The 24,058-nt window shown below is 43.3% G+C and overlaps 1 protein-coding gene across 2 annotated transcripts in view; it reads left to right on the top strand.

Annotated features, from left to right (window-relative positions):
- Positions 1–24,058, top strand: part of LOC124290253 — a 73,646-nt gene that overhangs the window by 42,394 nt on the left and 7,194 nt on the right. For both annotated transcript variants that reach the window (XM_046726964.1, XM_046726963.1), the window contains 2 exons: positions 21,184–21,281; positions 23,629–23,779. In XM_046726964.1, coding sequence (XP_046582920.1) covers positions 21,184–21,281; positions 23,629–23,779 — 249 coding nt within the window. The remainder of the gene's footprint in view (positions 1–21,183; positions 21,282–23,628; positions 23,780–24,058) is intronic.

The raw sequence follows: 24,058 nt of genomic DNA, 5'->3' as shown, positions 1-24,058 counted from the left end.
CAGTTAAAGTTTGATACACTGTTGTGCAAAGGTGGTAGGATGATCTCTGAGGTTGGAGGAGCCATGACCTCGAGGGTCAGGGATATGCTGATGGCAACAGGGCCTGGGACTGCAGTGAAGACAGCTCCTACAGGCACTGATGAAGTCTGATGGGGTGAGGACCACTGCATACAGGGACTTGTGGGGATGGGGGCTACGACTGACTTGAAGACTACTGTCTATACAAGCTCCCCTGTGGCTGGTGGGGGCTATGACTGACTTGAAGACAACTGTGTCTAGACAGATTACTCTTGAGACCTGTTGGTGATGCTGTCCGACAGTTCTGTCTCAGAAGCTGTGTGATGTTAACACAAGTTTTTCTGGTGCTAGACATCAATTAACTGATGCTGTTTCTTCAACATTCTTCAACATTCTTAAGTTACTGTATATGTTTGGCTGAATTTGGCTCATGTGAACACATTTTGTTTGATCACATTACATAGTAGCGTGAAAACAAAACTGACAACCTTATTTCATTTGTTACACTAGTATTTAATGTTTAGTTCAAGCCAACTTAACACTTACTAATAATGGTACACACATGGTTTTCTTCAGCCCAGTTGTGTTCACAGGGACCTAGTGATAGTCAACTTAACACTTACTAATAATGGTACACACATGGTTTTCTTGGGCCCAGTTGTGTTCACAGGGACCTAGTGATAGTCAACTTAACACTTACTAATAATGGTACACACATGGTTTTCTTCAGCCCAGTTGTGTTCACAGGGACCTAGTGATAGTCAACTTAACACTTACTAATAATGGTACACACAGTGGTTTTCTTGGGCCCAGTTGTGTTCACAGGGACCTAGTGATAGTCAACTTCAAGAAGGCATTGTTACTGATTAAGAATCTCACTTGCTTACAAATAATGAACTTTTGAAATTATAATATCAGTATACATCCCTGATATTTGTAACTAGCAGTGTAAAGACAGCAGTATGTAGTGAGGAGCTCTGACCAATAGGCACCAAAGGGTCAGATTGACTAGCTTTTCCTACTATGTACATGATTCATGCATGTAGTGTGTAAAACTAGCAGGGATGCACATCACATTCATGTGACTGTCTTACATGTAATATGTATATGAAGAATGTACAATGTACAAAAAGATATTAACACCTGGCTATATTAACAACATACTGTTGTCAACACCTGGCTATATTAACAGCATACTGTTGTCAACACCTGGATATTATGACAACATACTGATATCAACACCTGGAAATATTGACAATTTACTGATATCAACACCTGGAAATATTGACAATTTACTGATATCATCACCTTGATATACTGGCAATTTGCTGTAATAATACCTGGATATTTTGACAATTTACTGTTATTAACACCTGAATGTATTGACTTCCTGATATCAACACCTGGAAATTTTGGCAGCATTTTGAAACACCTGGATATACTGACCACATTCTGATTAGAACAGTCGATACATATTCATATTTTAAGATACCAAGTGCAATATACTCCATCTGTTCTGATAAGGAAGTCCCTTATTTGTGTGTTATTGATGTTTTGTTAATGGCTCAATGCAATACATATCTGGACAGTAAGAGTGTCAAGTTTCACTTATCTTCAACAATGGGACATATATATATATATCATCTGCAAGTCCAAACCAGGTTCTTAAATAGTATCTGACAAAAAGGCAGTGCTGTCAACACTCGGACGTTAAGGCTGGTCCCCATCACTAGGTGTATTAGTGAGACCATTAACATAATACCTTATTGACTCTATACAAGAAACTAGTGTTTTCACTGTGACAAGGAATTCATCTGGTTATTTCTGATATCCCTGTAATTATCATTTTTTTCATGAAGACTGGGCAGAGTAATAGAGAGAGAACAGTACAGTGAAGCCCCGTTAGTCCGGACTCCGATAATCCGGATGTCTCGCCTCCCGGGCGATTTCAGCTTGTTACCAATCTATGCCTATATAATTTGCCTCGATAATCCGGAAATTCGGTTTCCGGAACCGGACAGTAAGTAGCTGTCACCAATCAGCAAAATAAACAGTAAATTGCTTCAAAGTCCGGACGCTGTAAGTCGTGTTCACGAACCGTAACAACACCGCCCGGCGATGTTTACTTAAATAACTGGCCAACTGGGTTGTTGTTTTAGTTAGACATAAAAAGCTCCCGACTGAAGATACTGTACATTTACACTTTGATTGACACCACAAAACAAAGGCGTGGATGACAAGTGAGCTGTTTTGTGATTGGTTAATGTACTTTGACAGACAGATCCGGTCACGTGGACTAAAAGTGATTTATGACAATGCTGCAAGTCACAAGTGTGCTTCGCTAACTTTGCGAAATGTGACCAAATACCACGTCTCATATTCAACCGATGGATGCAGGAATAATTCGGACATTCAAGGCATACTACAATAGATCGCTTGTTAGACATTACCTCACCTGTGCTGAGGAAGGACGTGATCAGACACGTCGGATCAACATGCGGATGTCACTCGGTAAAATTATTGATGTGATGAATTAAGCTTTACATTAAATGCTTATTTGTTTTATCCAGATTTGTGTCGTTTTTGTAATTCTTAGGGAAGCAACTTGGGTCTTGATTCAGTAGTCCGGACTATTCGGAATCCGGACGAATTTACTGAGAAACGCAACCGTCCGGATTAACGAGGCTTCACTGTATATGTATGTAACATTAGAACTTGTAGTTATGATTGTCATAATAGTTCTTCCCTGTTTGTAGTGTGTGACTTTAAACAGTGTACTGTAGACTTGGTGACATGATAAGTTATGTCTGTCCACTACTATCTGTGTACTGCATCTCCTACTCTCTATGTGACCTCGATCTTCCCTTTATAATCAGCTCCTGCTTTCTGACACTGACAGAGCCAATCCTGTCCTACACTCCTCACAGAACTGTCTTGATAACAAACTGTATAATGTTTTTATCTGGTCGTAATGGTGATGAAATTCACCATGTAGGACATCATCATCCTGTAGGTGTAAAGATGTAGGACACCATCATCCTGTAGCTGTAAAGATGTAGGACACCATCATCCTGTAGCTGTAAAGATGTAGGGCACCATCTTGTAGCTGTAAAGATGTAGGACACCATCATCCTGGAGCTGTAAAGATGTAGGACACCATCATCCTGTAGCTGTAAAGATGTAGGGCACCATCATCCTGTAGCTGTAAAGATGTAGGACACCATCATCATGTAGCTGTAAAGATGTAGGACACCATCATCCTGTAGCTGTAAAGATGTAGGACACCATCATCCTGTAGCTGTAAAGATGTAGGGCACCATCATCCTGGAGGCGTAAAGATGTAGGACACCATCATCCTGTAGGTGTAAAGATGTAGAACACCATCATCCTGTAGCTGTAAAGATGTAGGACACCATCATCCTGTAGGTGTAAAGATGTAGAACACAATCATCCTGTAGCTGTAAAGATGTACAACACCATCATCCTGGAGCTGTAAAGGTGCAGGACACCATCATCCTGTAGCTGTAAAGATGTACAACACCATCATCCTGGAGCTGTAAAGGTGTAGGACACCATCATCATGTAGCTATAAACGTGTAGGACACCATCATGTAGCTGTAAAGGTGTAGGACACCATCATGTAGCTATAAAGGTGTAGGGCACCATCATGTAGCTATAAAGGTATGGGACACCATCATGTAGCTATAAAGGTGTAGGGCACCATCATGTAGCTGTAAAGGTGCAGGACACCATCATGTAGCTGTAAAGGTGTAGGACACCATCATCATGTAGCTGTAAAGGTGCGGGACACCATCCTGTAGCTGTAAAGATATAGGACACCATCATCCTGTAGCTGTAAAGATGTAGGACACCATCATCCTGTAGCTGTAAAGATGTAGGACACCATCATCCTGTAGCTGTAAAGGTGTAGGACACCATCATCCTGTAGCTGTAAAGATGTAGGACACCATCATCCTGTAGCTGTAAAGATGTAGGACACCATCATCCTGTAGCTGTAAAGATGTAGGACACCATCATGTAGCTGTAAAGGTGCAGGACACCATCCTGTAGCTGTAAAGGTGCAGGACATCATCATGTAGCTGTAAAGGTGTAGGACACCATCATCATGTAGCTGTAAAGATGCAGGACACCATCATCCTGTAGCTGTAAAGATGTAGGACACCATCATCCTGTAGCTGTCAAGGTGCAGGACACCACCATGTAGCTGTAAAGGTGCAGGACACCATCCTGTAGCATCATCCTGTAGCTGTAAAGATGTAGGACACCATCATCCTGTAGCTGTAAAGGTGTAGGACACCATCATCCTGTAGGCTGTAAAGGTGCAGGGACACCACATCATGTAGCTGTAAAGATGCAGGACACATCATCCTGTAGCTGTAAAGATGTAGGACACCATCATGTAGCTGTAAAGGTGCAGGACACCACCATGTAGCTGTAAAGGTGTAGGACACCATCATCCTGTAGGTGTAAAGATGTAGGAACAGCATCATCCTGTAGCTGTAAAGGTGTACAACACCATCATGTAGCTGTAAAGGTGCAGGACACCATCATCCTGTAGCTGTAAAGGTGCAGGACACCATCATCCTGTAGCTGTAAAGGTGTAGGACACCATCATCATGTAGCTATAAACGTGTAGGACACCATCATGTAGCTGTAAAGGTGTAGGACACCATCATGTAGCTATAAAGGTGTAGGGCACCATCATGTAGCTATAAAGGTATGGGACACCATCATGTAGCTATAAAGGTGTAGGGCACCATCATGTAGCTGTAAAGGTGCAGGACACCATCATGTAGCTGTAAAGGTGTAGGGCACCATCATGTAGCTGTAAAGGTGCAGGACACCATCATGTAGCTGTAAAGGTGTAGGACACCATCATCATGTAGCTGTAAAGGTGCGGGACACCATCCTGTAGCTGTAAAGGTGTAGGACACCATCATGTAGCTGTAAAGGTGCAGGACACCATCATCCTGTAGCTGTAAAGGTGTAGGACAGCATCATCCTGTAGCTGTCAAGGTGCAGGACACCATCATGTAGCTGTAAAGGTGCAGGACACCATGCTGTAGCTGTAAAGGTGCAGGACACCATTATGTAGCTGTCAAGGTGCAGGACACCATGCTGTAGCTGTAAAGGTATAGGACACCATGATCCTGTAGCTGTCAAGGTTGATTAGAGGAGATAATTATCACATATATACATATATCCATATGACATATATATCATATATCCATAACACATATCGATCAGAGGAATCTGATAATAATATTGGAATGAAAACAGTTTAATGGTCATTAGGTTTAAGCCAGATAGAAGTGGTATTTAGAACCAAATACAGAATTAGACCTCTGTTTAATGTGTATGATATCAGTGTTATATGTGCAGCCTGAGTACCATCACACTGCTTGTGAGAGATTGGGCTGTTCCTGTCCAGTTGTCTACACCAGTAGCTGTGTAGATTGGGCTGTTCCTGTCCAGTTGTCTACACCAGTAGCTGTGTAGATTGGGCTGTTCCTGTCCAGTTGTCTACACCAGTAGCGGTGTAGACTGGGCTGTTCCTGTCCAGTTGTCTACACCAGTAGCTGTGTAGATTGGGCTGTTCCTGTCCAGTTGTCTACGCCAGTAGCTGTGTAGATTGGGCTGTTCCTGTCCAGTTGTCTACACCAGTAGCTGTGTAGATTGGGCTGTTCCTGTCCAGTTGTCTACACCAGTAGCGGTGTAGACTGGGCTGTTCCTGTCCAGTTGTCTACACCAGTAGCTGTGTAGATTGGGCTGTTCCTGTCCAGTTGTCTACACCAGTAGCGTGTGTAGATTGGGCTGTTCCTGTCCAGTTGTCTACACCAGTAGCTGTGTAGATTGGGCTGTTCCTGTCCAGTTGTCTACACCAGTAGCTGTGTAGATTGGGCTGTTCCTGTCCAGTTGTCTACACCAGTAGCTGTGTAGATTGGGCTGTTCCTGTCCAGTTGTCTACACCAGTAGCTGTGTAGATTGGGCTGTTCCTGTCCAGTTGTCTACACCAGTAGCTGTGTAATCAGGCAAGAAGTTTCATAAATGGTCACAAACTGTAAAGGAAAACATTTGTTTGGATGGATGGGACCAGTAGCCTGCAGCAACTTGTAACGAAGTTGGTTTATCTTCAGGGTCTGAGTGTCAACTAAACAGGTTTGTCATGATTAAAATAGACATACAAACCTGCTTATGGTCTGTGGTACAACAAATTCCTCAATGTCACACAAAGTGTTGGAGGAGAATAGACTGAAAGAAAACATTTAAACAGAAAAGAAAGACTCCATGGCCTTATCCCAGGAGTTGATTCTGATACCACAGACTGTGGTCATTCTCTAAATCTTCAGGGCTCACATTTCAGTAAACCTACACTTACCCCTGGGTCCATTCCCACGGTTCTTACCTGCCATTTTACTGACCAATTTGACATTAGGGAAAGTGTATGGGAGGTAACTTATATTACCTAAAACCATAGCTACTGACAATCTTAATAGACATTGAAGAAAAAATATTTTAGAGGGCTTTCTCTTGCATGTCAGTCAATTTGTCACTGTTGAATTTTGGCTAACTTCATCATAATCAAGGTTCCTGGCCACTATATTGGTGATATTGCCAACCCAACATTGAGGTATTAACTTGCATTGTGATTGGATCGTAAGATCTAGCAGCAATCCAATCAGATTGACAAATGGAAATCAAGGGCAGGTAATTTGAAACTCTAAGAATCATGGGAATGGATCCAGGGGTTAGTGCAGGTGTACCGACATACTTAGCTCTGGAGAATGAGTGAAAGTCGAAACTCTGAAAACATTATTTTGATAGAAACAGATAATTCCCTCAAAGGCAATCTAGACAAATTTCATTTTAGGCTTTAGCATTGCAGATAGCTCCGGTCAGGGACTTGCTTGGTCATCGCTCATAATATCGATCACAGGTCTACCCTTGATTATTTACAGGCATACATCAAATAGCTGCAGTATTGCTGTGTGTGCCGTTGTACAACTAACAAACAACTGCATATGGACTACATATATAAGAAATTAAGAATGTTATTAAATGAATAAATCTCTTCTGCTTGACCTATGTCATTGAGAATCGCGAAGAAACAAACAAAACAAAATGAGATTGTAAAACCCACAGGAAGTACACCAAGTGGATCGTGGAATATGTTTTATACAGACATCAGATACAGAATCATATACACTGGTTAATCCAATGTATGGATTGATTGGTGGGCATGTACAGATCTCACCCAACACCCTGTGCTACTTGTACTTGCTTCAAGCTGTGTAGAAGTAGCACATGGTCGTGATGTGACACATGGTCGTGATGTGACACATGGTCGTGATGTGACACATGGTCAGTACACATTTATCACTTTCAACACCAGGTGCAATCTCAAAAATAGCCTTCACTCTGATGAGTACAGACATCAAATCTGAACTAGAGGAGAGAAATTCTTATGATAAAAGTATGAAAGTCAGGTCTGAGGAGTGATATTGTTCGCACACGCTGAAGTCAGTTTCTGCAGTAATGATGATTGAACTGAGAGTCACCAGTCTCAGTGGATAGCTTGACAGAGTAGAACCTTGAAGGACAATCTTGAGAGGGATCCTACCTCAGTGCTGATCAGTTACTTCCAACTCGCAGAGCCGATTTCAGATACTCTGACAACATGAGTAGCTTATCGGATGTCGGCAAATATTGTTACTAATGATTATATTAATTATTTGATGTTCAAATTACTGTACATATTATTGTTTGGAGGGTTTCCTTGTTTTAAAAGTTAGGAAGCTTGTGATCATTTGCCGATTTGCTTCAGTATGCAAACATCACAGTATATGGAACAAATTACAATCATATCAGTTCGCTGTAACTGGTTTGAGGAACTGCAGAAATGTTTGTTCCACTTTAAGAGAATGAACATCAATGTTAACAGACATAACACCCAGGCACTGAGTGAAGTGTTACATATATGATGGTCAGTTTCAGTTCCTTTCAAAACATACCATCAGGATGATTATAGAATGTGTTGGTCTCCTTCGTTAATGACTGAACAAAATACCACCTTGATTAAAAAGCACAATTAATTTAATACCACTTTGATTAAAAAGGAAGATTAATTATATACCATTTATAATTATATATGCATTTTAAAAAATGTGATTTGTTGGAGAAATATTTATTATTAAGATCTCAAATGAACATTAACAATGACCTTCCAGACTGAAAGTATCACCTGACATACATACAGTAAACTATGGTTAAAATGAACTCAAATTGAACATTAATTTTAGTCTATTATAACCATTGTTCATTACACACATTTAAAGAATGTACTGCAAGTGGTAAACACAAAAAAAGGAAAAAATGTTCATTTTATCCGTCAGTTATAAGCAAGTCTGTTATTGACGTAGTTTACTGTACATCAACATAGAATTACAGTTTCTATCTCTTCTATCATATGAATATGAATATATAGATATGAAAACTAACATATTTACATATGAAATATTTCATACACTAAATATATTTCTGAATGACGACAGTGTTGATATCTTAACCAAATGTTTCGCTGTGGTGGTCAAAAGGAAGCTCCACCTTTTGAAAGTTTAAGTCTAAAGTGAAAAGGATACGACCTGAGCAGGAATTGATGTGTGATAAGTCCTCACAGATACGTGGGCTGTTCACCCAAACCCATGATCACATTGACTGTGTTAAAATATGTTAAAATCAATAAATCATAAAACAATTAGATAATGATATCCAAAACCCATGAATGAATGATGATTGTCTAAATATCATCACAACAGATTTCCCACAGAGAAGTTAATCTCTCTCCTGGCGTGACATACTTTTCACAGCTTATCTTGACCTACTTTGGGTCAAGAAGATAGTCCTCCACTGCTGGCTAATTTCAGCCCTTTTTAGACAAATCGTGTTCTGGTACATTCACAAGGATTGAGATTGTTACTGAGTGGACAAAGAAGTATTTAGAAATTCTTGACATTTTGTTTTATTACTAAGTGTCTTCCCGTACTGCCTGACCTAATTGTTGAACGGAAGGCACAGTTAGAGCTGACCGACTTTCCTTATGGAAGCCTCTGAATGAGAAACGGCTTAGGAAGAGGCGGTCATTAGCAATTAACCAATCAGATGGAGGTGTAAGTGTTTGATTGTTTAGTGGGACAGCCGATGATAAACGCAGTGAAAGGAGTTGTGTGTGGAGAATATATGATGTGACATTAACACTGGGCTAGATACCAGGGCTCTATCCTTCTCACTGGCATCAGGGAGCAGATGCTTCAGGAAAGCTTTATTGATAGGGACTTGTAGGACTGACAGTGATGTGAGCAACTAAACACCATGAGTGGTAGTCCTTTTTAGACTTCCCAGGGGTTTTGTAAGGACTCATTCCAAGCCATTAGCCTTAACACTACTGGCAGATCTATGAATGGATGTGATGAGAGCTGGATTGATCTTCTAATATTTGTGGGTATTCTGGTAAAAATAGTTGAAACATTCACCACGCAGTATCAGATGTTTGGCCCAGAAAATAAAGTAAAATTACAAAAGTTTCTATTTCTTATTTAATCATAACGTATAGTAAAGCCGTGTTGAAATGTATCTGAAATGGTACAGGTGTTATTGGAGATAAGAGTATCCGTATATTGCATGAACCGAGAATGTAGGTTATCGAGACTCAGGTATGTGCGTTCCTCATTCATGTGTGGCTTACTGAACAAAACCTTGCACAACCTCCAGTACGCTGACCCACATATCAGTTGCTTGACTAGCTTCAGCAAGGTAGGGCATAGGCCTACTTTCTTCTGAAGAGGGCAGCAGGCAAGCTGCGGCCCGGACAGCAAGCTGCCATCTTCCATACCTCGCAGTCCTGAACCATGCACGTCACCACCAGTGTTGACATTAGAGAAAACTAAATAGGACGTGACCTATCTCATTCCCAGACTAATAAACTAACTTGCCAAATCAATAGTTTTCCTATGAAAGGGTTCCTCCCTGACATTTGCTTTCATCCCATGTTAACAGTTTATTAATGTATGGGCTTTGAAAAACCAGCTTTGAGTGATTGGAAGAAGGCCCATGTGTGTTTGATGTAATGGCAGACGACACTGCTAATGAACCACCTTTTGGAATTGAGGGTTCTCTGTACCGAGCACCAAGTGGCAACAGTTTTCAAACTGGTCGATTATGAAACTTGACAATATTAGTCTTAATCATTTCATGTTATACAGAAATTAAGTTGAATCTTGTCTCTATGATATCCTACCCACATGGGTACAATGTTTGAAGCCCATTTCTGGTGTCCCACGCCGTGATATTGCTGGAATATTGCTAAAAGTGGCGTAAAGCCATACTCACTCACCCACTCTATGATATCCTGATATGTGATATCGTATATGTATATATACGATGTGGTAATATAGTTGCAGCTCATGTGATGCTGTCCTGAGGTACGGACCAATGTAGGGGAGGAGGAATCTTTAGTGCCATTTATATTGTGGCATTAAATGAACTCTTAAAATACAATGTAAAAATACCTCTGAAATCAGGAAATAAGAACTAAATGACATGCACATGTTGGTCAAAGGAAGCCGTTGGGATTCTGAGTTAGAAGGCAAAATGGGTTCACATACCAATGTCAGCTAGCTGGACTATACTGTCCAGTTTGGTGTTGAACAAAAAAAAACAAAGTAGCAGTTCTTTTTCAAAGACATATCAGTTGGAATCCTATGAAGCTGAAAAGTAACGGACAGTTATGAGTTTCACAAAGAGTGATATTGATGCCATCTACAACCACATTTTACCAAACTAAATGCTCACTCACTCACTACACTCACTCACCAAGGGGAGCTAACAACCGTACCCTCGCACAGAGGTACTCTTGAACGTAATGTCTGTCAACTCAAATGTTGTCGTTACCAATCTAGAATTTTCATTCTTCTGTAATTTCATAAAAATATAGTATTAGTTGTGACGAGCCTGTTTGTGACCCTAGACCATTTATTATATTCTCGTTTTAACTGACTTGTCCCTAATTCAACCCACTTAGTGTGTCATGTCAGCCTTTAGCAGCATTTTGCTGAAGAAATGTCAGTGAGCTAGGTTTAAAGGTAATCACAACACTTGTGCATGTCATGCTGATTTCCGTCCAGGAAATACATAAGGATGGATAAGTGCATAGTTTGATCCTGAAATGATTATTTCAAGATGACAGGTGGCAGGGTGGGATAAGGGGTGAGTGGAGAGGGGTGGTATAAGGTGTGACTGGGGTGGTATAAGGGCTGAGGGGTGGGATAAGAGGTGAGATAAGGGGTGAGTGGGGTGGGATAAGGGGTGAGTGGAGTGGGGTGGGATAAGAGGTGAGTGGAGTGGGGTGGTATAAAGGGGTGAGTGGGGTGGGATAAGAGGTGAGATAAGGGGTGAGTGGGGTGGGATAAGGGGGTGAGTGGGGTGAAATAAGAGGTGAGTGGGGTGGGATAAAGGGGTGAATGGGGTGGGATAAGGGGTGAGTGGGGTGAAATAAGAGGTGAGTGGGGTGGGATAAGGGGTGAGTGGGGTCAGGTTTGCAATTCACTTGTGACCTCTATCCAGTACAGTAGGGAAATCTAGGGTACGCAGTGCTGAAATGTTGAAGTGAACAAAAAGGATGAAAAGGAAAATTGTTGAGTGAAATTCAGTTTTTGAAACCGAATCTCAGTTAAGAATGAATGAGTGAGTTTAGTTTTACGGCACACTCAGCAATATTCCAGCTATATGGTGGCGGTCTGTAAATAATGGAGTCTGGACCATACAATCCAGTGATCAATAGCATGAGCATTGATCTACGCAATTTGGAACCGATGACATGTGTCAACCAAGTCAGCGAGCCTGACCACCTGATCCCGTTAGTCGCCTCTTTCAACAAGCATGGGTTACTGAAGGTTCATTCTAACCAGACCTTCACAGGTTTCTCACATAAGAATGAGATTCAGGATTAAACAACAGATAAAAAGTAGAAGAAATATGTCTGTATTACTGTTTGTGGACCAATTTTTCTCCTGAGGAGATTTAAAAGAGTATTGATGGAACAAAGTTGTCTTTGTTGTCTCCAGGAGACTCAAACAATAAACCCATTTACGTGCAGAACATAGATACATGTATCTTGAATGTAGAACTGTTGTTATCAGATGAAATGCAACCCCAGAGTGAATAGTGGCTTGTATCACATGGAACATAAGGAGAAGTGTCTGTCATAACTGTATCTGCGATTATTATTCTTGCTGATGCCTCATGACAGTACTGGATGTTGTCAAGTCAGTACTGGATGTTGACATGTAAGTACTGGATGTTATCAAGTCAGTACTGGATGTTGACAAGTAAGTACTGGATGTTATTAAGTCAGCACTGGATGTTGACATGTAAGTACTGGATGTTGTCAAGTCAGTACTGGATGTTGACATGTAAGTACTCGATGTTGTCAAGTCAGTACTGGATGTTGACATGTAAGTACTGGATGTTATCAAGTCAGTACTGGATGTTGACAAGTCAGTACTGGATGTTGACATGTAAGTACTGGATGTTGTCAAGTCAGTACTGGATGTTGACAAGTCAGTACTGGATGTTGACATGTAAGTACTGGATGTTATCAAGTCAGCACTGGATGTTGACATGTAAGTACTGGATGTTGTCAAGTCAGTACTGGATGTTGTCAAGTCAGTACTGGATGTTGACATGTAAGTACTGAATGTTATCAAGTCAGTACTGGATGTTGACAAGTCAGTACTGGATGTTATTAAGTCAGTACTGGATGTTGACATGTAAGTACTGGATGTTGTCAAGTCAGTACTGGATGTTGACAAGTCAGTACTGGATGTTGACATGTAAGTACTGGATGTGTCAAGTCAGTACTGGATGTTGACATGTAAGTAGTGGATGTTGTCAAGTCAGTACTGGATGTTGACATGTAAGTACTGGATGTTGACATGTAAGTACTGGATGTTGTCAAGTCAGTACTGGATGTTGACATGTAAGTACTGGATGTTAATATGCCAGTACATTACTGTTTCTGTCATGCATATTTGGTATATTTTAATCTGAAATAGTGGTAGTACAGAGTCTGGCTGTGTGTAACTAACGTCCCCCTGACTGGCGGGGGAATGATCAATGTCTGTGTGTGGTGATGAGACACATCCCTGGCATAGACACAAGACATGACCACAGTAAGCCCTGGCTCAACAGGGAGGAGGGAGGTGGAGGGCTCATGCCTGCTGCACACTCTGTCTGGGTTACACTGATCTTCAGCTGACCTCTGCAGCAGCAACATCGTCTACTACACCAGCCACATGCAGCAACATCATCCACTACACCAGTCACCTGCAGCAACATCCTCTACTACATCAGTCACATGCACTAACATTATCTAGTACACCTGTCACCTGCAGCAACATCATCTACTACACCAGTCACCTGCAGCAACATCCTCTACTACATCAGTCACATGCACTAACATTATCTAGTACACCTGTCACCTGCAGCAACATCATCCACTACACCAGTCACCTGCAGCAACATCCTCTACTACATCAGTCACATGCACTAACATTATCTAGTACACCTGTCACCTGCAGCAACATCATCTACTACACCTGTCACCTGCAGCAACATCCTCTACTACACCAGTCACATGCAGCAACATCATCTACCTGTCACCTACTACACCTGTCACCTGCAGCAACGTTGTCTACTACACCAGTCATGTGCAGCAACATGATCTACTACACCTGTCACCTGCAGCAACGTTGTCTACTACACCAGTCATGTGCAGCAACATCCTCTACTACACCTGTCACCTGCAGCAACATGATCTACTACACCTGTCACCTGCAGCAACGTTGTCTACTACACCAGTCATGTGCAGCAACATCCTCTACTACACCTGTCACCTGCAGCATCATCCCTTACTACACCTGCCACCAGCAGCACAGATTCTACTACCAGTTGAGTCCCACCCGGAATTCGAGTCAGCTGTCTAACCCAATCAGTCACTGGTTTATTCCATCATCCAAGATGATGGCTGACTAGTTGGGGATGTACCAACATTAACAAGTACTGAAACTTGACTCATGTCAACAAGACCTGTTTATTGGAGGCAACATTAAAACACAGGCCAAAATCAGGAACCAACAGAATTGCTCAAGCATTATATCATTGTGTTTGTTTCTGGATGAAAACTAAATAGTCATTCACCAATTGCCAGCTAGTCCCTCACCAAGTTTTGTTCAACCCCTGCTGAATTTCCGTTCTTATGACAGTATCCCCATGTGTCCCGAACAGGGTGTGTGCGGTGTGTGTGGTGTGCCATGGCAGTATCCCCATGTGTCCCGAACAGGGTGTGTGTGGTGTGTTTGGTGTGCCATGGCAGTATCCCCATGTGTCCCGAACAGGGTGTGTTTGGTGTGCCATGGCAGTATCCCCATGACCCGAACAGGGTGTGTGTGGTGTGTGTGGTGTCCCATGGCAGTATCCCCATGGGTTCCGAACAGGGTGTGTGTGGTGTCCCATGGCAGTATCCCCATGGGTTCCGAACAGGGTGTGTGTGGTGTGTGTGGTGTCCCATGGCAGTATCCCCATGGGTCCCGAACAGGGTGTGTGGTGTCCCATGGCAGTATCCCCATGGGTCCCGAACAGGATGTGTGTGTGGTGTGTGTGGTGTCCCATGGCAGTATCCCCATGGGTTCCGAACAGGGTGTGTGTGGTGTGTGTGGTGTCCCATGGCAGTATCCCCATGGGTCCCGAACAGGATGTGTGTGGTGTCCCATGGCAGTATCCCCATGGGTTCCGAACAGGGTGTGTGGTGTCCCATGGCAGTATCCCCATGGGTTCCGAACAGGGTGTGTGGTGTCCCATGGCAGTATCCCCATGGGTCCCGAACAGGGTGTGTGGTGTCCCATGGCAGTATCCCCATGTGTCCCGAACAGGGTGTGTGTGTGATGTTACATTGCAGTAATGTCACTCAGGTGTAGGACTTCAGTGTTATTACAGGTCCCAGGGTGAAGGAGCTGCTACTGCAGGGGCACTTGCTGGAAAACACAATGATCATTGAGATTAACACTGGGATTGCACTTCTTGTGGAGACATTTGTTCACCCTGGGACATGGATATTGTTGCCTGTTGTAGAATTCTTCTCATGAATAATCAATACTCTGTAGGTTTGTGTGCCGTCTACTTACAGTCCGTCACACGTCTGCATCACAATCTGGCTTTTTGATGTTCAGCATTTTTTAGTCCTGTGAGACATGCATAAGACATCGGAAGAATCTGATAAATGCTGAACAGTGTTACTGGATGAATCTAAACTAGAGGGTGCATATGTTTCTTTGATGGCCAGTGTTATTGGGTGTTTCATACTTTCTAACCTGTCTTAAAACCAAAGTGTCATATTTGCAGGAAATTTGTAATTAATATTTATTAATATTATTAACAAAAGTACATTTGAAAGCACTGATAGTGACTAATCATTTTGGTGTGTCTTTTGACCATTGGACTAGTGATAACTCTGGACACCTCACACATAAATGTCGCTTTCTGATTGACTGAGTGCTCTTCTATTATTTTCAATGTACCCCGATTACAAGCGAGTAACATTTCAATGTACCCCACAGTCAATGGCAACTGATTTGGTACTTCGTGGTAGTAATTCTTTATCTCGAATAACATTGAATCCCGTATGATGTACGGAAATTACCAATGTTTTGCGAATGCGAATCAATGGAAGGGAGATAATTCTAAGTCTGTTTTTCGTGTCAGCAAAATCTAGTGATGGCTACAAAAAGATTTTTGTACCCGTGCTTCAAACAATTCAAAATTAACATTAAGGTGTTCGGTAAGATAAATACGTTGTTCACTGGTCCCTCAGTGCCCATGGGTTGATGTACCCTCGATGTTTGTTTATGTTCCCCTCGCCCTTCGGGCTCAGGGAACATTGAGGGTACATCAACCAATGCCCCCCTCGTGACCAGTGAACAACATATATTGTACAAGCTCAGTGCCGCCTCCACCGTCATTAAACCGACCTGGACCTGTGGTATGAAGCCGTTATATTACCTTGTATTGAGATTCATCTCAGTGGCAGTATCTGCTTGCTGTCTGTGGAAGATGAACAATCGGATTAATCAAGTGGTCAAAGCTCATTTGCAAATTTTTCTTTGAAGGGAACAAATCATGTTCTTTGAAGGGAACAAATAATTTTCTAAGTGACTAAGGGATTTTTCAGCCTGTTCACATATTTTGTTATATGAAAATAAAGGCATCTGAGTAGGGCTGAGGTAGAGGTGAGTCGTAACTCAGATGGAAGGCAGAAAGTGGCGTGTCCCTTGTAACTGCTACAGTCAAGCATCAGATATCATGGTTGTGATTGAGGGTGCACAGTGTGTGAGAGTCAAGCATGGTTGTGATTGAGGGTGCACAGTGTGTGAGAGTCAAGCATGGTTGTGATTGATTGGGGTGCACAGTGTGTGAGAGTCAAGCATAGTTGTGATTGAGGGTGCACAGTGTGTGAGAGTCAAGCATGGTTGTGATTGAGGGTGCACAGTGTGTGAGAGTCAAGCATGGTTGTGATTGAGGGTGCACAGTGTGTGAGAGTCAAGCATGGTTGTGATTGAGGGTGCACAGTGTGTGAGAGTCAAGCATGGTTGTGATTGAGGGTGCACAGTTTGTGAGAGTCAAGCATGGTTGTGATTGAGGGTGCACAGTGTGCGAGTGTCAAGCATAGGTCTGATTTAGACAAGATCCTCCTTCAATAGTCTGTGTTGCTGTGACATTTGGAAGCTTGAGGGTGAATGAAAAAACACTGATTAGAGGCACTTGTTGGTGATGAAATTACCTTGAGGGAATCGGTATAGGATGGATAAGAAAAAAATCACCTACTCACATTTGTAGCTCACAAGGTGCTGTATGATTAGCCTGTGTTGCAACTACTGCGTAGCAAACATCCGGCAAGGGCGTGCTAACTACCACTGGGTTTAATGTCGGAACAAAGACATGAACTGATGGGCAGTCGCGTGCTTTATAATAACGTGAAATTATATCATTTGATGGACTTGTTACCGTGATGCTTCAAAATAAAATACATTACTTACAATTGTATGATTTTTGATGTTTGAAAAACATTTTACATCACAGTCAGATCCCAGGTCATGTTCAGAACTAGAAACTGAAGATTCTTAGAACCAAGATAAGAACTCTGATCAACTGTAACAGTCGGCTAAAGTTTATTCATATCTCAATACATATGGAGTTGAAAAGAATTCTGTATTGAAATTTAAGCAAATATTTTGCCCAGAATTGGCCTTCAAAGTATTAGCTATACTCCAACTGTTGAACTTTCAGTCAAGTAAATAACACTACAATCACAATGCGTCTTCCACTAAACCACTTATAATTAATAATTGTGAACTCCTTGAACAACTCTGATATGGCTGCATTATGAAAAATTCATCTTAATTATATTTAATATCTATGTAGGAGTATTTACGTATCATTGTGGATAAATGTGTTTCAAGGAATATTTGCATATTACTTGTTTATTACTCCATGGAACAGTAACGAACCCCCTGAACCCTCTCTGGATCCGCCAATGGCAATGGGGGACAGAATGTAAGCCTCTGTGCCAGGACAAACATCGGTCTGGCCCTGGCGATGCTCACCCAGCACTGGTGGGGTAGGGGTGGGTTTGGCGTAGGGTGTTAATGGTGCGATTTCTCTCTGACCCTAGGGTCATCACTCACAGGCCTCTATCACTCCAGTGCATGGTGTGTGGGTGATTACCCCCTGGGGATAACAGTCACAGGCCTCGACCTCCCCAGAGTTGGGTGTGTGGGTGATTACTCCCTGGGGGTAACAGTCACAGGCCTCGAACTCCCCAGCGCTGGGTGTGTGGGTGATTACTCTGGTGTGTGGGTGATTACTCCCTGGGGGTAACAGTCACAGGCCTCGAAGTCCCCAGTGCTGGGTGTGTGGGTGATTACTCCCTGGGGGTGTCAGTCACTACTGATCCTTGGTGGATTGAGGGGATCAGTTCACACAGACACCTGTCTGCCCCTGGTGACACTGTCTCGCTGGGGGTAGCTGTCACTACTGATCCTTGGTGGATTGAGGGGATCAGTTCACAGAGACACCTGTCTTCCCCTGGTGACACTGTCTCGCTGGGGGTAGCTGTCACTGGCCTTGGTATCGGTACCTGGTGGAGGGACAGGAGGTGGGGATCAGTACCTGGTGGAGGGACAGGAGGTGGGGATCAGTACCTGGTGGAGGAACAGGAGATGGGGATCAGTACCTGGTGGAGGGACAGGAGATGGGGATCAGTACCTGGTGGAGGGACAAGAGGTGGGGATCAGTACCTGGTGGAGGGACAAGAGGTGGGTATCAGTACCTGGTGGAGGGACAGGAGGTGGGGATCAGTACCTGGTGGAGGGACAGGAGGTGGGGATCAGTACCAGGTGGAGGGACAGGAGGTGGGTATCAGTACCTGGTGGAGGGACAGGAGGTGGGGATCAGTACCTGGTGGAGGGACAGGAGATGGGGATCAGTACCTGGTGGAGGGACAGGAGATGGGGATCAGTACCTGGTGGAGGGACAGGAGATGGGGATCAGTACCTGGTGGAGGGACAAGAGGTGGGTATCAGTACCTGGTGGAGGGACAGGAGGTGGGGATCAGTACCTGGTGGAGGGACAGGAGGTGGGGATCAGTACCTGGTGGAGGGACAGGAGGTGGGGATCAGTACCTGGTGGAGGGACAGGAGATGGGGATCAGTACCTGGTGGAGGGACAGGAGATGGGGATCAGTACCTGGTGGAGGGACAAGAGGTGGGTATCAGTACCTGGTGGAGGGACAGGAGGTGGGGATCAGTACCTGGTGGAGGGACAGGAGGTGGGGATCAGTACCTGGTGGAGGGACAGGAGGTGGGGATCAGTACCTGGTGGAGGGACAGGAGGTGGGGATCAGTACCTGGTGGAGGGACAGGAGGTGGGGATCAGTACCTGGTGGAGGGACAGGAGGTGGGGATCAGTACCTGGTGGAGGGACAGGAGGTGGGGATCAGTACCTGGTGGAGGGACAGGAGGTGGGGATCAGTGTATCTGTCATTGATCTGTCCATGATTTTTCTGTGATTTAAGCCAAGTATTGGACATTCCTATATAAATACACTTCACCTGTGTGTGATTCATTGAAGATAACCTTCCCACCATTATGGTTTGATCACAATACATGATGTTGAAAACATGTAAGGTTGAGACTTGTTGCTGAGAGGTCCGTCCACAGCAGGAGGACACTGTTCTTGTCCTTCTTGACTGGCTGCTTTCAGTTTCTTCCAAATGACATATTGGGTATAACAACTGTTATTGCATAACCTGTGTATAACATATGTGAAGTAATGATGACTTCATACTGCTGGGGACCGCCTCCGTGGTGTAGAGGTTAGAGCATCCGCCTGGAGAGCGGAAGATAGCGGGTTCAATCCCCGACTGCGCCATACCAAAAGACGTTAAAATATGGTACTTGTTGGTCCCTGCCTGGTGCTCGGCATTAATGGATACAACAAGGACTGGTCGGCTCGGAGTCAGTATAATGTGTCTGAGTGGGGTATTTCTGCTTCACTGCAGCATGGTATCTCAGTGGGCTAGCACTATAAAAGCAGCTTCAGTCTAGTACAAGCAGCCGCACATACACATACATATGCATGCACGTCGTCATATGAGCAAAATACTCTCAAGCACGACGTTAAACCCAATTTCACCTCACCTCATACTGCTGGTGTAATACCATGCTATGATGTAATATAGTGTCTTTGTTTCACATAGTTCAGTGGTACCTTTATATACTTGCTGTGGACTCATACCATGCTGTGGTGTCATACCATGATGTGGTGTAATATAGTGTCTTTGTTTCAAACAGTTCAGTGGTACTTTTATATACTTGCTGTTGTGTCATACCATGCTGTGATGTCATACTGTGCTATGGTGTCATGCTGTGCTATGGTGTCATACTGTGCTGTGGTATCATATCATGCTGTGATGTCATAATGTACTATGGTGTCATACCGTGGTGTGGTGTCATACTGTGTTGTGGTGTCATACGATGGTGTGGTATCATACCATGATGTGGTGTCATACTGTGCTGTGGTGTCATACTGTGCTGTGGTGTCATACCATGTTGTGGTGTCATACCTTGCTATGAGGTTATACTTCAATGTTGAGTCATTTAGTGATATGTTGTCACACAGGGTCGAATTACTGCCTGAATCAAGTGACATATTCTGCGACATTTTGTTGAGTACTTCAAGGGCTTCAACAGGGTTGGATGGTAGAGCACTTGTCTGTCACCATACTATCTGTATGTGCTGTTGTTCAAGTAACATTTCATGTGGGTTTGGTTTGAGTTTGTGTCATCACTATCATTGTACTCACATTCATAACCAAGTCAGAAGGATGTATAAAGCAGTTAAAAGTTTCACCGTTTTCTCAAGTGAGTGAGTGAATTAGTTTTATGTTGCTTTTAGTAATATTCCAGCAATATCATGTTGTGGGACACCAGAAATGGGCTTCACTCTTGGTGACATTATACCCATGTGGTAAACTGAACCCGGGTCTTAGGAGTGATGAGTGAACATTTTAACCAACCGCCCCATTTTCTCAAGAGGGAGGAGGTCGGTTGGACTATATTTCTACATTATACTGAAAGCAAAAGTGATGCAGGGGTTATTTTTGACCACAAATACAAACATTCGCTACTGGGAATACCTTGAACTCATCCTTTTTTAACAATGTCAGTTTTCAAGCTTTATGTTAATTGTGTCATGTTATAAGTGCCATATCACCCCTACCCCGTATGTTACCTATGTTACACTGTTTGTGTCTCTTCCTGCAGGTGCCTCCAAGGTGGCCCAACCTGCTCTCAAGTGTCATGGTGTAAATGCCATATCACCCCACCCCCATATGTTACCTATGTTACACGGCTTGTGTCTCTTCCTGCAGGTGCCTCCAAGGTGGCCCAACCTGCTCTCAAGTGTCATGGTATAAGTGCCATATCACCCCACCCCTGTATGTTACCTATGTTACACTGTTTGTGTCTCTTCCTGCAGGTGCCTCCAAGGTGGCCCAACCTGCTCTCAAGTGTCTGGTGTGTGGGGACAAGTCGTCTGGTGTCCACTATGGAGTGCTGGCGTGTGAAGGTTGCAAGGTGAGTCAGCTGTCATACTGAGGCCCTGAGCACCTGTGGTCAGATGGGTGGATTCTCCCTGCACCTGGTTTCTCAAACATCAAGATGATGTAATTGCTAATCTTTTCAAAGCTGGATTAAACCCAGGTCATTTTCTCAGTTTCTCCAACAGGTGATAAGAACTTTGAGAGAATCGTCTCCTCTTTTCCCCACATCTATATGTCATCTTCACATCACCCTCACACACCCTGAAACCACATGCCGGTAACCACCACCCCATCCTTCCACCCCACCTTGCCGAACATATCCACCAACACACCTGACATCCACACCACCCTGCTCCACAACCACACTACCTCACATAACATCCCCACCACTCTACCCAGACATCTCCACTACCCCTCCCCACAACATCTCCACTCCCCTACCCCACATCCACTCAACGGATTCACCAGCATCCCCACTCCCCGATCTGCAATCTGCAACAACCCCAGCACCCCATCCCACCCACCAACCCAAACCATCTTCTACCCTCACCACTTGGCCCAGTCAGGCTGCTGAGGTTGCATCCACTGTCTCCTTTACCACATCTCTCCCTAGCAGCAGCAGCCAACCTGCCCCAGCGGCAGAGTGTGGCTGTAAATACCAGTAATGGCTGGGAGGTTTGTCTATAGATTGTGTCAATTAGTGAAAGTGGATATTGTTAAAACCTCAGTCAGTCCAAGTCTCACACCCGGTTCCGTTTCAGATATTAATTTGGATGAAGAAAGAAAACCATTTATTTGATGATCTGCCCCAAAGCTAGGACATAATTTGTGACGTGAGAAAGTAGTATTGTGAATGCTTCCCATTGATTTGTTTAGGTCTGAATATTGCTCAGCTTCAGGCAGAACTGGGACCTTTGACGAGATTCAATTACCACCATCAAATTACATTATATTACTTACAAGACAATATCACTTTGCCAACAAAAATGTGCTCAGTAAGAACATTAACCCTATGCAGGAGGTACATTGTATTCCCTATGCTGGAGGTCCATTGTATTCCCTATGCAGGAGGTCCATTGTATTCCCTATGCTGGAGGTCCATTGTATTCCCTATGCAGGAGGTCCATTGTATTCCCTATGCAGGAGGTCCATTGTATTCCCTATGCAGGAGGTCCATTGTATTCCCTATGCAGGATGTACATTGTATTCCCTATGCAGGATGTACATTGTATTCCCTATGCTGGAGGTCCATTGTATTCCCTATGCAGGAGGTACATTGTATTCCCTATGCTGGAGGTCCATTGTATTCCCTATGCAGGAGGTCCATTGTATTCCCTATGCAGGAGGTCCATTGTATTCCCTATGCAGGAGGTCCATTGTATTCCCTATGCAGGAGGTCCATTGTATTCCCTATGCAGGAGGTACATTGTATTCCCTATGCAGGAGGTCCATTGTATTCCTTATGCAGGAGGTACATTGTATTCCCTATGCAGGATGTACATGGTATTCCCTATGCAGGATGTACATGGTATTCCCTATGCAGGATGTACATGGTATTCCCTATGCAGGATGTACATGGTATTCCCTATGCAGGATGTACATTGTATTCCCTATGCAGGAGGTCCATTGTATTCCCTATGCAGGAGGTACATTGTATTCCCTATGCAGGATGTACATTGTATTCCCTGTGTACTTACAAGACAATATCACTTTGCAAACAAAAATGTGCTCAGTAATAACATTAACCCTTTGTTAGCCCCTATGCAGCAGGTACATTGTATTCCCTAATTGAGAATGGACATTGTATTCCCTATGCAGGATGTACATTGTATTCCCTAATTGAGAATAGACATTGCATTCCCTATGCAGGAGGTACATTGTATTCCCTAATTGAGAATGGACATTGTATTCCCTATGCAGGATGTACATCGATTCTCTAATTGAGAATGGACATTGTATTCCCTATGCAGGATGTACATTGTATTCCATATGGAGGATGTACATTGTATTCCATATAGAGGATGTACATTGTATTCTGTATGAAAGATGTATATTGTATTCCCTATGAAGGATGTATGTTGTATTCCATATGGAGGATGTACATCGTACTTCCTATGGAGGATGTACATTGTATTCTGTATGAAAGATGTATATTGTATTTCCTATGAAGGATGTACATTGTATTCTCTATATACCAGACACTTTTTAAGTGTGTGTGTTAGGCTTGTTTATCAGACACTATTCAAGTGTTCACCAAAAACTAGTTGTGTGTGTGTGTGTGTGCATGCGTGCGTGCGAGTGTACAATACATAAGTGACTTTCAGTGGAAAAGCAAATAAACTGTTGTCCTTTTACAGAACGGTTTGTTTTGCTTGTTATAGGGATTTTTTCGTCGAGCACTTCAGAATGTTGGTGACCCAGCACGGAAGAAGTGTTTCTACAACAAGAACTGTGAGATAAACATCCAAACACGAAACCGATGTCAGTATTGCCGTCTACAGAAGTGCTTGGCACTTGGAATGTCCAGAGCAGGTAACTTGTGCATTTTGTGCTGTAACTGAGGTTACTAGCAGATAGGCAGATGTTTCAGCCATCAGTGACTGTAATACTGAGAACATCATGAGGATATGTCGGTGTTCAGCTCCCCATGATGGCTGAAAGCCATGCAAGTTGGCCCGTTCTGTTGTAATTTTTCAGTCTTTGTACAGAAAGTAATTGAAGGTCACTGCTGTAAAGTTGACATATTTACTGTTGTCTTTATATCGAGGTGAGGTACAGTGCCTTGGCAGTTTATTGTATTCTCTAGTTATC

The sequence above is a fragment of the Haliotis rubra genome, unplaced genomic scaffold (genome assembly GCF_003918875.1).
Source record: "Haliotis rubra isolate DU_JTF1 unplaced genomic scaffold, ASM391887v1 Scf46, whole genome shotgun sequence".
Taxonomy (NCBI): Eukaryota; Metazoa; Mollusca; class Gastropoda; order Lepetellida; family Haliotidae; genus Haliotis; species Haliotis rubra.
Note: the sequence above shows the minus strand (reverse complement) of the source record. Positions and strands in the feature narration are given on the sequence as shown.